This window comes from Rhea americana, unplaced genomic scaffold, assembly GCF_003343005.1.
Source record: "Rhea americana isolate MKP2758 unplaced genomic scaffold, rheAme1 scaffold_66, whole genome shotgun sequence".
NCBI classification, from domain to species: domain Eukaryota; kingdom Metazoa; phylum Chordata; class Aves; order Rheiformes; family Rheidae; genus Rhea; species Rhea americana.
In genome coordinates this window covers 161,114-174,651 of record NW_028186823.1, presented here as the reverse complement: position 1 = coordinate 174,651, position 13,538 = coordinate 161,114, and the positions used below count along the sequence as shown (strand labels likewise).

At 35.0% G+C, this 13,538-nt stretch overlaps 1 protein-coding gene across 5 annotated transcripts in view; it reads right to left on the bottom strand.

The window, feature by feature from the left end:
• Positions 1-13,538, bottom strand: part of ATP11A (ATPase phospholipid transporting 11A) — a 140,284-nt gene that overhangs the window by 69,607 nt on the left and 57,139 nt on the right. For all 5 annotated transcript variants that reach the window (XM_085320856.1, XM_085320855.1, XM_085320858.1 and 2 more), the window contains exon 2: positions 3,258-3,380. In XM_085320856.1, the coding sequence (XP_085176982.1) occupies positions 3,258-3,380 (123 nt within the window). The remainder of the gene's footprint in view (positions 1-3,257; positions 3,381-13,538) is intronic.

Here is a 13,538-nt window from a genome sequence, read left to right as displayed (position 1 = left end):
AATAATGATATGAACCTTAGATTTTCCTAGTTATTTCAAGCTGCCATATTTCTTCAGTGTTTTATGACAGGACATTTGTCAGTATAGCATACAGATAATATAACTGATGAAGTTTAAGTTTAGTTTGTCTCAAATTGGTAAAATCTGTACTTAGAAGTTTAGAGTTCCTTCATCCTTGAAGAGCAATTATCGTCCTACTTGTATAAGCATTAAAGACCTATAAAACCATAGCTGAAAGTTATTGTCTGTCTTACCAATGAAAGAGTAGGGAAATATCCTTCATGGTTGAGGTAATATTACACAGTGTGCTTGCGTGGATGTATTTTAATTTAACAATTACGGATTTCCTATTTTAATTTTGTACATTTAATCATTTTCCAGTAAGTTTTAGGCTGTATTTCCTAAGTTGTGATAGAAGTCCCCCTAAAGGGTATATGAGGGATAAGTGAGGATAGTGAGAGGTTAAGAGCTAGCTAGCTTACCGAACCAGAAGGAATATAAGCCAAGTCAGCATGGTGCTTTGCCCAGGATATTTGGGGAGTATGTGAATAATAGAGTTTACTTGAAAGGAACAGTTACATAAGATAGAATTGAAAGTTCTCATATAAAGACTATCTTTAAAACTGAACTTCTAGCAATCTAACAAATTGTGCGATACTGTAACACACGTATATGAACTCTATTCCCTCCTGAAATAACACTGCTGTATTTACTTTCACAGTAAGACTTAGAAATTTTTATAAGTGTAACGAGTTTAATGAATGAATGGCAAATTTGAGAAATATTTAAGATAAAAAATTACTCTAATAAAATTTTGTTCATGGAAAACTACTTATAGTTGACAACTAAAGAGTTTAATATTAAAAACATTTAACTGAACATGTTTTACAACTAAATAAAAATATAGTGAAGTCTCTTTGAACTAGTTGAAATTCTACATGTCTACTAAACGCAGGCAAGGATCCTCTGCTCAGAACAGCTTAAAGCTATATTTAAAAGCTCATTCTGCAAAGCATAATAACTTACAACTTACACTAATTTCAGCATCATAAAAAGATGCCAAATGTCTTGCAAGGCTGAGCTCTCAGAACAAGCTAAGGGCACATAAAGCAGGTAGAATAGATTTAAAAAATCTTTTATACTCTTTTGTTTTATGAGGATTTTAGTTTTTTCCATAATCACAATGACTTTTTTAGCTACTAATTTAATTAAATTTAGCCATTAAATTCATGTATATGGATGAACACAGAAAACCTGCCTTTCTCACTTTTTCATTAATTTACTTTAAATGACTGAAACAGAAATATTAATTTTTAAAAAAGTATCTAGAAACAACCTGTTTGAGGCATCTAAATACAGAGTACTATTTTCCAATACAGAAACAAACAAAACTTAAGAAAAATATTTATTTTCTTAAAAAACTCAGAAAATAGACTCTTCCAGATAGCTTTACAGATTCCATGCCTGACACTAGTGACTGTAATCCTATGAATTCTATCTCTTCATTGAACACTTGTTATGGAAATTTTCATCAAATAGGATCAGGTTTTCAATTAAACAACATTATTCCTGACATGAATACAATTTTGTAACATTTCAATATAAACAAAATGGAACTACACATTCGCACTTCCCCTTAATGAGCATTCTTAGCACAGAACAAAACCAACTTCTTTGGAGCAGAAACGTCATTCCAGTTTTTTCTTTACATACTGAGAATCACATAAAGAAAAAAAAAGTTTGAAGAAAATAATTTTTAGTCCTCCAAAATGACCCAATATTTGAAAAATAAAAATTTGTCAGGATTAAAGTCCTTAAAAGACCAGTAAAGACATACTGGAAGTGTGAGAGTAAAGAACCTCATGAATTCAGTTGCTACAAAATGGTATAGAAATAAGGAGATAATGTAAAGGATGTTTTAATTTGGAAAAAAAGTCAACAGTAACTTACTTCAGTGGCTTTATTTATGTATGTCCCAGATGAAATGTAAGAGATGAACAAATAAAAATTGTCACAGGAGCACAAAGATTTGGATGAAATATGTTTGCTCTTCAATAATCCAAAATGCAATACAAACTATTTGTATAAAGCACAGGATTTCCCCTTAATTTGATCTTACTCCACCCAGACTATTTACTGCACTGTCTTTTGAGTAGGCTATCTCATTAAAGATGACTAGGTACCAGGCTGTTTTCTTTTGTACTGTTTTTGAATGAAGTATGAAAGGAAGGTAGTAAAATATATTTTCTTCAAATTCTACATAAGAAATGAGAGAGAGATTGAGAAAAGTGAGGGCTTACTACTGTTTGACCATATATTATACACATAAAATAAAAAGAAATATAGATGTTTAGGTCCTTAAGATTACAATGGAACTAAGTTTCTTAATTGGGTCTGTGTATCTGAGCCACTTTCCAAAAAGAAATTTTCTCTGTAGGATAATTATTTTATTGAACTGATTATTTTCTAGTTGGTTTAAAGGTGTGTGCTCATGAAGATTAAAACCTAAGCACAATAAAAATACAAGTTCTTAGGGTGTTAGCCATATACTAAGCTGCAAGTGTTCAACATTCAGATGAGGTTTTCCATGCCAGTGCAGGACGGACCTTGCTAGAGCAACACCATCAGCCTAAAGAGGTACCAATAACCTAATTCCTCATGGAAAGCCGCAGAAGTATGAGGAAGGATACACAAGCTAAAGCGAGGGACTACTGGGAAGCTTCCAAATATATCACGAATAGCAAGAGTTAAGAACGATCCACTTCTAGGTGGATAACAATATTTTATTATTTCTGTGGGTTTTTGTCAATACGAGCTTTTGAAGGGAAGTGCAGTGTTATCCTGAAGATAGCTTAGTTTATGGATCATTTGTATTGATTTTATTACATCTAGTACTTTGAAGTATTGTTCTAGGTTAGAAAGAACATACTCTTCTCTTTGGAATATTTTCTTTACTCCAGGGTCACCTTAAATTAAATTTAATGTCATACCTCTGTGTGGAAAAGAACAGCACCACTCTAACAGTTTTCTATGTACTATTTTAAACATGAGATGAGTCATTTTATTCCTGTTCATGCTAGAGGCAATTTGGCAATTAAGTTTTGGTATAAGAAAATTGAGGTACCTTCTTTTACCTTAGCCAGTAGTTGTCACAGTAAAGCAAAATATATAGGAAGCAAAAATTCTTGGAGGAAAAAATGAACAGAAAGCATAAGTTAAGCTGATTTATGTAAATGAATGAAGGAAAATACTACTACCTTTGATGAGACTATTCGGTTATCTGGATATCTCTGTGGAATGTATGCTTCAGTGCCTGGAGGTGGTTCACGGTGCCCAACATAAATAGTCCGACTGTCCACCCAATTCTCTTCTCCAGCACACTATGAGGAAAAAAAAGGTGTCAATTCAGTTCACTCATTATTTCTACAGGAAGATGAGTCAGTCTGAATTATCTAGTCACGTCTCTGATCATCAATGTATACACAGCCATTAATGTATTACCGCTACATCTCTATATATAATCTCCTCAAGAACACAAAAAGACACAAATACAAATCAACTGTCAAAACTCTGCCTTAATTGCACTGAATAGCACTTTCCCTTAAGGCAATAAAGGAGCATCCATAAAAAGTATTATTGACTTTTCTTCAGTAATAAAACTGAAAAAAGAACGGTTTAAATTTTTTTTCAGTCAAATTAAGTTTTTATTAAGTGTTTATGTGGTCACTACACATTTCACCACTGACAAAAATCCATGTTATGTTAAAAATGTGTTTTATATGTGACAAGTACAATCTAGTTTTTAAGACTGGCCAGTCAGAACTTGATTTTTCACTTGCAGCAAAGTGTTTTTGTTTCTAAAGAGAAACCCTCTGTTCTCTGAAATACTAGTAATAATGGTTTTCCTAGACACTAAGAAAATTTAGGAGATCGCAGATTGCCAGTAAAAGACTTCAGCTTGTCAGCCCAAATCTCTTGCTCTTTAATTAAAGCTGTGTCTGCAACTAGAAAAAAGCAGATGAGCCAAACTGAAATATTCATATATTTGCATCTCAGAATCCCCTTACACCTACAACTTGTCTAAAATCAGCACCTGTATACTTTCAATTCACTACGGAATTGCGAATTCACTGCAGAAGAACATTTGCAAATAAACAAAATGATTAATGTATTTCTTCAGAATTGTGATAATATTTTTTTTAGATATTCAGATTGCTAAATGCTCATCCCTTAGCAGTTTTACTAATTCTCATCTATAATATGAAAACTATTACTCAAGTATAGTATATATTTCTAATATCTTGTCCCATACATTGGAAAACTCATGCATTAGCTCATTACTTTAACGTCATCATTAGGTCAAGTTTGGAGTTTTAATACGTAAATTAAATATTTAAATGTGTAATCCATTTAAACAGAAAAACATCACTTCAGACTGTAATGTTGCATTTACATATACTTCCATTAAGCATATTAGAGGAAAGTTTTTTTTCTCCATCCTCAATAGCAACATCTATTTAGTATATTAAATGCTTCCTGAGAGTGCTCCTGGGCATTGGCGCTCGATTGTCTCTATGGGTGAATTGTCAGAATGCTTTCTAGTGAACTAATACCAAACAATTACTAGGAGTAGTTTGGTAGCTCGCATAGCCAAAGCATCGCTCCCAATAGCAGCTGGATGTAGCTATACAGCTCTTGACAGTAAGAGTTCAATCATATGAACACTGTCTCTTCTTTTCTAGTTCGTCTCATCACCAATAGCTCTGAGCACATTTACTTTACTTGTACAGACATAACCAACAAGTCTAACATAAAACAAAAAAAATCATTCTAGTATTGCCTTCATTGGTTCACTTCTACATGATTATTCTGTTGTCTTAAGGGCAACATATACACCAAGAAGAAACTTTCAACATAAATTATGTTAACAAAGTGTCATAATACTCTGAACACCTAGAGTAGCTATGCTTATTAAACGATTATCTAATTTGAATGGTTTTCTTTAGGAAAAAAGGGACTTCAAAAATATAAAAAGAGAACCTATTATACTCAGATTATTAACCACAGAACAGTTGAATAGTCATGAAGTGGAAAGTAAAGTACAATAAGAAGCTTAAACAAAAGCAACCTTTACTGTCCCACGTGTTCTAAAGCTAGTTAACAAGAAACTTAATAATTCCTGCATATTACAGAAAAACGAAAGTTAGAAGTTACCAAAAGGTAGCTTACAAAGGTTCAGAAACTACCAAAGACCAAAAATATAAAACTAAAAATAAAATTAAGAATAAAGGTTAAAAAAAGCTTGTGTTTTTAACCATTCTAACCTGAGACCCCTAAGAAGGGACCCTTAAGAAACATGATACTAAGACAAGTTACCTGTAAAGGAAGTAAAAACCATAGTGTTTCTTAAGACAAATCAATGGCCTCGTCACAGTTAAGTTAAACTCTGTAACTATTACTGATTTCAATGGGAGTGCACATACAACATTTCTCAGATATCAGATCCCTTCAGTCTGGAGCTGAAAGCAGAATGTAGATGAGTTTAAAAAGTAGCCTAATTTCCAGGCAGACAACTCTTTCTGTAGCTCTAATTTGACTTTTTACAGTTGAAGAGCAGACTGCCATTCTACCTGTTCAGGCCACGTCTAAAAGTCACTTCTGAAGACTACACAGATTTGACTTGCAGCAAGTCTAAGTATTTTGGAAGGAAGTAAACTGCAATGAAGAAGTTTCTATGGCAAGACCAAAAATTGGTATCCTTTATCATTCTACTGGCACAGAATACTTGTTACCTCTCCAATATTCTTGAATGCATACAGCACACAAATGATTTACTGATGCTTGTGCCAAATAATTCCCCTGGAAATGGAAGAAGGCGTGAGATATCCCTGAGTAGTAGGTTAGATTGTACAATATACTTATTTTTTCTGTTAAGAAGGATATTCCAAACATATAAGCAACATGAAGATTATTCCTCATACAGTCAAGCACCTGAGTTGCATAACGGAGGCACATATGGGCAAATGGGAATTCAGTACACACATTTCTGAAATGAAGAATAAACCACACAGCTTGTCCTTCCCCCTACACAGGCCCAATCTCGCAATATATATCCTATATTTACTGTGAACCAATCTAAGCAATTTGGCAAAGATATTATTAGGTCATGTAACTGAGCTAATTTTGCTGATGATACTGAATCATCATTTTGCCGATGATCCCAAGCTGGGAGAAGTGGCTGACACATCCAAAGGCTGTGCTGCCATTCAGAGAGACCTGGACAGGCTGGAGAGCTGGGTGGAGAGGAACCTCCTGAGGTTCAACAAGGGCAAGTGCAGAGTCCTGCACCTAGGGAAAAATAACCCTAGGCACCAGCACAAGCTGGGGGCTGACCTGCTGGAGAGCAGCTCTGCAGAGAAGGACCTGGGAGTGCTGGTGGATGACAAATTGACAATGAACCAGCAATGTGCCCTTGTCGCCAGGAAGGCCAATTGTCTCCTGGGGTGCATTGGGAAGAGTGTTGCCAGCAGGTCACGGGAGGTGATCTTGACCCTCTACTCAGCCCTGGGGAGGCCTCATCTCGAGTCCTGTGTCCAGGTCTGGGCTCCCCAGGACAAGAGAGACATGGAGCTACTGCAGAGAATCCAGCGTAGGGCTACAAAGATGATCAGAGGGCTGCAGCACCTGCCCTATGAGGAACGGCTGCGAGAGCTGGGCCTCTTCAGCCTGGGGAAGRGAAGACTGAGGGGGGATCTTATCAATGTGGATAAGGACCTGAAGGGAGGGTGTCAAGGGGATGGGGACAGACTCTTTTCAGTTGTCCCATGTGACAGGACAAGAGGCAATGGGCAGAAATTGAAGCACAGGAAGTTCCGCCTGAGCGTGAGGGGGAATTTCTTCCCTGTGAGAGTGACAGAGCACTGGACCAGGTTGCCCAGAGGTTGTGGAGTCTCCTTCTGTGGAGATCTTCAAGGCCCACCTGGATGCAACCCTGTCTACCATGCTCTAGGTGACTGTGCTGAGCAGGGGGGTTGGACTAGATGATCTCCAGAGGTCCCTTCCAACCTTACTGATTCTATGATTCTATGATAAGCGCTTTTTTTTTTTAATGTCATAGTATAAACTGACCTTTATCATGACAGTTAAAACAGTCCTCTCTGAAATTATTCATCAACCTTGTAATAATGAAAAGACAGAGCTCTTTACAGAGTGTTCTCCTATATTACTGCCAACTTTTTAAAGGTTGAATGACCCTAGAGACCTGTAGTAGAGCTAAGTAAACCAACTTAATGTCATTGTCCAAAATTTGTATGTCTAATGAAAAGTTCCATAAAACTTACTTTAAATGGGGATAGCAGATCAAGACAGACTCCTCTGCCAGCTCAATCAGATCTACTTTTACTTTAAATTGTTAAAATCACCACAAAGGACAATAACGTAACTGTAACAATTTCAGCTATCTGTTAACATAGTATTTTTTTTAATTTTTCAATATATTAACAAAGAATAGTAAACTAATGTACTTTATTAATCTAATTCAAGAAGTTGACATAAAAACTTCAAAACCTCAAAACACTCACAGTCCAAGTGTAAATTTTAGAAGGAAGCATAATGCTATATTATTCAGTGAGGTAAAACTGCAATATAAAAAGAAGTATCATACATTATTCAGTAAGACCACAAAGAAACTCACTTTTACCTATCAGTAAATGCTGCTTTTAGGAAAACAGCACTGTAAGTCACGATGCATATCACTTACAGAAATCAAAGCACAGTATTTTAATGTCTGGTAGTGCTAACCTACAATGGCGAACATTTTGAGCAATTCTTTTAATGTTCAGGTATCATACACGAACGATCATTTACAGAATGACATTAAGGTAACTGATAAAAGGAATCCGATGCTGCAGTTGGTACAAGGAAATATATGCACAAGGATTTTTTATGTTCCTTTTCTTTCATTTTTTTAAGACCTATTACTTAAGCCCATTAAGAATACCATAAATAAACGTTAGCATTATCTGTTTCTATTAATAGTATAAAGCTCAATGTACTGGGACCTAGTTTCATTGGCACATCAATGAAGAAACATTACTTGCTTTTACTCGTTCAAGCAGGGTCAGCAATACAAAAACCAAAGACCAGTAAAAGACTAAGTCATCTTTACATAATATTAAGTAGGGAAACTGAAGATTATACCTTAATAAATGTTTTTCTTCAGGAAAAGATACCAAATATTCATACACCTTATTATTCAGATTTAAAAATTAAACTGAAATTAGCTTCAGATTCATCTGCATGTTATTCTGCTAATTTTGATCTGAATTTAATTTAAATAAAAATATCTTATCTGAAGAGACAAAAGATGGTCATTCAACATGTGACAAGGAAAGGATGGTAGGGAGGTATTAGCAGCTTTTCAATCTTTTACAAGACCGCTCCTTGTGGTTAGTTTGAAAATAGCCCTGCAATTTCTCATACAAAAACAAATGCAATGTGATTAAGTCTAGGAGAATAGCCAACCAAATTGTTCTTTGCATTTTATTTTAGTTTATTCCTCCTAAAGCTGTTTTTAGCCCATTTTTTTTGAGCACACCTACCAGGGTTGTCATTGCAGTAGGTAGATCTTTGAAAAGTAACTGCCAATGAAAAATTCCAAGTCTTCTAAATATTTTTAGAAAAATGGTTTGACGTATAGTTTGGGAAATCAGTGGAAACAGTAAAGGACATTTACTGACTCCCCACTTCAAATACCAATTTGGGCAAAACTAGCAGCAACAGTCTTAGCTCAAGTTAGACTCTCTAACCAATGTAGACAAAATCACTATCAGAATAAGTAAACATGCATTAGGTACAGCTGAAAATTCAGCTAAAATGGCACTGGCCAGGCTAGAAATACATGCCATACAATATTCTCTTATATTTTTCTGCTAAATGCTTTCTCAGGCAGAAAGTGCGTGTTGGAAGAGTTATAAACAGACGGCACACACTAACTGTAAATTTGGTAGTAAAGAATTCTCAGAATCAGCAGTAATCTTGCTCAGTTAGGCTACAACTAAGGTTCATTCACATAAATATACTGAACTGGACTGAAGCAGAGTTTGGCAACAGATTGGTGTTTCAATAGAACACTACTATTTGATCTCAGTAAAGCAATTAACGCTCGGTAAAACTGCACACAAAACACACAGCTGCTCAACCACTTAAGAGTATTAGGATAACAAAAACTGACAAGCTATTATCACCCCAAATCTGCATGAAGTGCTGAAGCTACACAGGTTGAAAAGCTTTAGCATGTAAAATATTTTGCTCTTATCTAACTCGGTGTGGTACTACAGGTCTGCACTACAAGAGATTCTCAGTTTTTAATTTTTCATTCAGTGGACAGAAATAAAATCAGTACCTCCAGAAGCTTTAATTCATTGAAGTGAAAAAAGGAACTCTTTCTCATTTCTAACCTCTTAAGCAAATTGCCGTATTTATCACATACCATTTATGTCATAGTCACTGAAAAACTGTTCTTTTTACACTTGACTCAACAGCATTCTGCAGGTAAACCTGCAACCATGAAAACAATGGGGCAATTCTATCTTTTCTAAATCCAGTCAATTTCACATTGCTTTGAAAGTTAAATAGGATCTATAAATCATAAAAAAGCAGAATAACCCTGTAAATTTTGTAAAATATGTTTTAGCGCTACAGAATAAATGTACATTTTCTCTAAGAATTACTACTAGTAACTGCTAGCAAGTAAAACAGATTAAGGACTGAAACAGCATACTTTGCATAAAATCTCATGAATTTGCATGCATTTTTCTGTGGAAATACAAGGTGAAGACCTTAGTAAGATACAAAGAGTAAACATAACTTTAAAGTTGTTGTTTTTGTGTGTGTTTCCTATGAATACAGAAGAGCACTTATAAAATAATTTGAGTATATATTTATCAGATAAATTTTGGATCAGGTTTTATCATCTGAGAAAAGACTACCTCAATATTGGGTATTGTAAACTGTATGAAAGAACTTATTATACGTATCTATAAGCCACATAGACAGCATGAACAGTTATACAGCATGTAGGCTTTGCTGTTAAATTACTAATTTAATTGAGGTATTAAAAGTAGATCTTCAGAGGCAACCACAAAAAACCAAAACAGTCTTCCCCTTTCTCCCCAAAAAACCTCCCTCCATAACATTAAGAAACATCTATGACAAAATTAACACATTCGCTATGGGAGATGTCATGGGATGTCAATCTCATGGGATCTGTTGCCTTACATCATTGATAAAGAGTATTTACTGCTAGATTTCTTGTTAGCAACGTATTTTAAACCCTTACCTGATAACTTTAGTAAGATATAATGCTTGAAAATAAAACTCTCCCGAGTGCCATTCCCAAAAATCACACAATGTTGAACATCAGTATATGCTGAAGGAAAGGTAAGAAAATAAACGTTCTTTGTCTTCATTTAGGTTATTTTATTTATGAATCTCAGGTTAAGGGATGCGATTAGAAATAAAGTCTGGTAAGTCTTAACTACAGAAAGTAGTGTTAAGTTGGTAAGTAGTTTACCAAACCTAAACCATACCTATAGCATTTGGTGAATTTTGTTTTTCTCATGCTTCCTTCTGGTATGGAAACCTACTACCACCTCCTGTGAGGTTCTCTTGTGTGTGCAGGTAGAAGGGGAACGGCTTCACAGTGAAAGCTACGTAAAGTTTCGTGGCATTGCTGAAAGCTTGGAAGAGGAAATGCAGAAATATGATGATGGAATCACGTAAAGTTTTGTAATGTACACTAGTTAGAACAAATGTTCTGACACAAGAGCTAATTTTTTAAAATATCTAACATTTCTGAAAATGTACTTAAAATATATTTATCCCAACCTTCCAGATCATGCCTCCTTGAGTTAGATAGTCAGCATAAGGAGTTTCTGAAGATATTCTAATATATCTATATTTAAATCACACCATATCTGTTTGTACAGTTCTAATATAGTACTTTGTCTGATCTGCAGTTTAAAATGTCATGTTTAATTGAATTCAATGTAATATATGCTTTATTGGTTAAACCATCCAACTTGATGGCTGAAAAAAGTGATTTGTGTTCCTCTTAGAAAGAGTTACAGTAATTCTTCGTTTCAAATACTTAAAAACTTATCTAAGTTATTCAAATAAGATAAGTATCACTCACAAATATGCACTGTAAATTTCAAATACTGCTGACAAGTATCAAAGACTTAAACTGGCCCATTAGGTGTACCTATTTGTGATACTTATGATGAACAAGAGAAAATCATCCTGTTTACTTTCAAGTGAATCTGTGTCAAAAGCAATACAGAGGAAAGTCTCCCATCCCATTCATATATCTGACACTGAACCTATTTCAAGGAAATATTGCAGTGTGTCAAAAAGGTAGATATACAAATTATGTGAAGTATTAGACAGTTGGAAAAATGCTTTTTTTCCACTTTTTTTCCTTCTTCCCACTGTAATGATTTTTTGCTTCTTGCTGCCTATGTATCAGCAAGGCACAATAGGGTAGAAACTATGCCTCCCTGAATGTCTCCACAGCCCCAGCCAAGAACTGCTACATGGAAATCCTTTCAAATGCCTGTCTTGTGATTAGAAAGGCAGATGAGAAACAAACTACGCTGTGAGTAGAAGTGATAAGAAAAGCTGGAATGGACAAGTGTCACATGAGATGCCCAATACTTGGCAGCCTTGGCACTTAAATTAATTATAAATAAAGTTTATATCTAAGTAGCTCCAGACCAACAGCTGAAATTTGAGTTTGTGGAGAAAATTTGCAGCCTCACTTGGTGCGAGAAGAAGCTGAGAGGCAACAAGAACAAGTATTATTCCTTGCAAGAAAACTAAGTGGCTCTAAGAATTACACACACTGCCAGTCAAACTCAGAAAGCTTTACTTCAGAGTACAAGCCACTTTACCCTTTTCATTGCAAGGAAATGGTTGTACTTGCAGTAATTCACCAAAAAGCTTGTAAAGAGAGAACAAAAATTTTGATTAGTTTTCTAACTGGGATTTTTAAAATTGCTACTTTCACAGTATAAAGATTTTAAAGAAACAAAGAGGATAGAGGGTGCAAGCAGCAGAATATGCTCATTCAAAAAAAAAGTAACACATCCCTAGATACACCGAACTATTTTTTTTAAGTGCAAATACTAATTGATTAAGAAAAAACAAACACCTGTATCAACCTTTTCAAAAGCACAAGTTAATGCATATGGGGGCAATTTTATTCACGAAATTAGATACAATTAAGATTCATTCATAAGCAGTGTTTAGAACAGCTTCACATTATTCAAGGAGGGACATACTCTAACACACACTTTAAATTTACAGCGGTAAACTACTCTGCCATCAGCCTTTGCATAGATGTGATACGAACTGGCCAGAGAGTGACAAAATTCTCTGTTAGTATTTCAATGAATACTGAGTCCATATTCAGTTTATTTGCCAAGCTTCTGTTCAAACACTCTGTGAAGTGCTACTCTTCAGCAGACAACTGTGTGAACTCTCACTTAAGCAAGTAAGAAACAAAACGTAGCAGGCATCAGTGCAATAAGCCTCTTTTGGAGATGGTCATCTCAATCTCAGCTTTTCACAGTATGTCTGTAGCTACACTAACCTGAGCTGGAACCTCATCAGATGCAAACATCCAAAGATAAATAAGAGAGGCAAAACAAACTATCACATGGGTACTGCAGCAAGTAGTATACTGATGTGGTACCTGTTAGTCTTCCATGTCTATAATGATAAACCTAAATCCTCTGCAAAACTGGTACTCGTTTCTTTTGCACTGGTGTCATTTTTTGACAAAGTTTAAAATAAAGATCCTTCTCCCTTGATCCAGTCCCCAACTTATTCCTCAGGCTAAGTGCTGCCAGATTTTATCAGCCTACATACCACCCATAGAAATAAACAGGTAAGATACAAATGACAAGTTTGTGCTGTATTACTGGTATGTTTGTCAACAGCCAGGAAACCCTTGCATTAGTCAAAATGACAGTACTAACAGTCAAATTCTACTATGGGTAATTCTATTTTGCCACATCCCCTTCAGTGTCAATTACAAATTATAAGCCTTACTTTGCCTTGTCTGTGTTTTTGAAAGCTATTAAAAACAGTCACATCAACCCCAGCAAAGCTACACTACATTTTGAACAAATCCGATATTTATAGCTCTAAAATAACTTGGCTCTCCAGAATGGTAAGCAATTAATAATATATTATAGAAGCTATTTAGTATTTTCCTGTGTCTCCTGACTTTTTACTGTGCACTGGCACCAAATCTCCCGTGATGTAAATTTAGCTTGGTAAACACTAACATACACAGGCACAAGTCTGCTTTGATATCAGACAGGACCCTAACTACAGATGGTTATAAAAACTAATGAAATCTTTATTTAGAGCTGTTTAAAAAATTGACTTGAGTTTCTACAAACTTCAGATTTGCATAATTATATAACCACATTCTAGTACAACTCTGACATACTAATAAAAGAATATAAAAA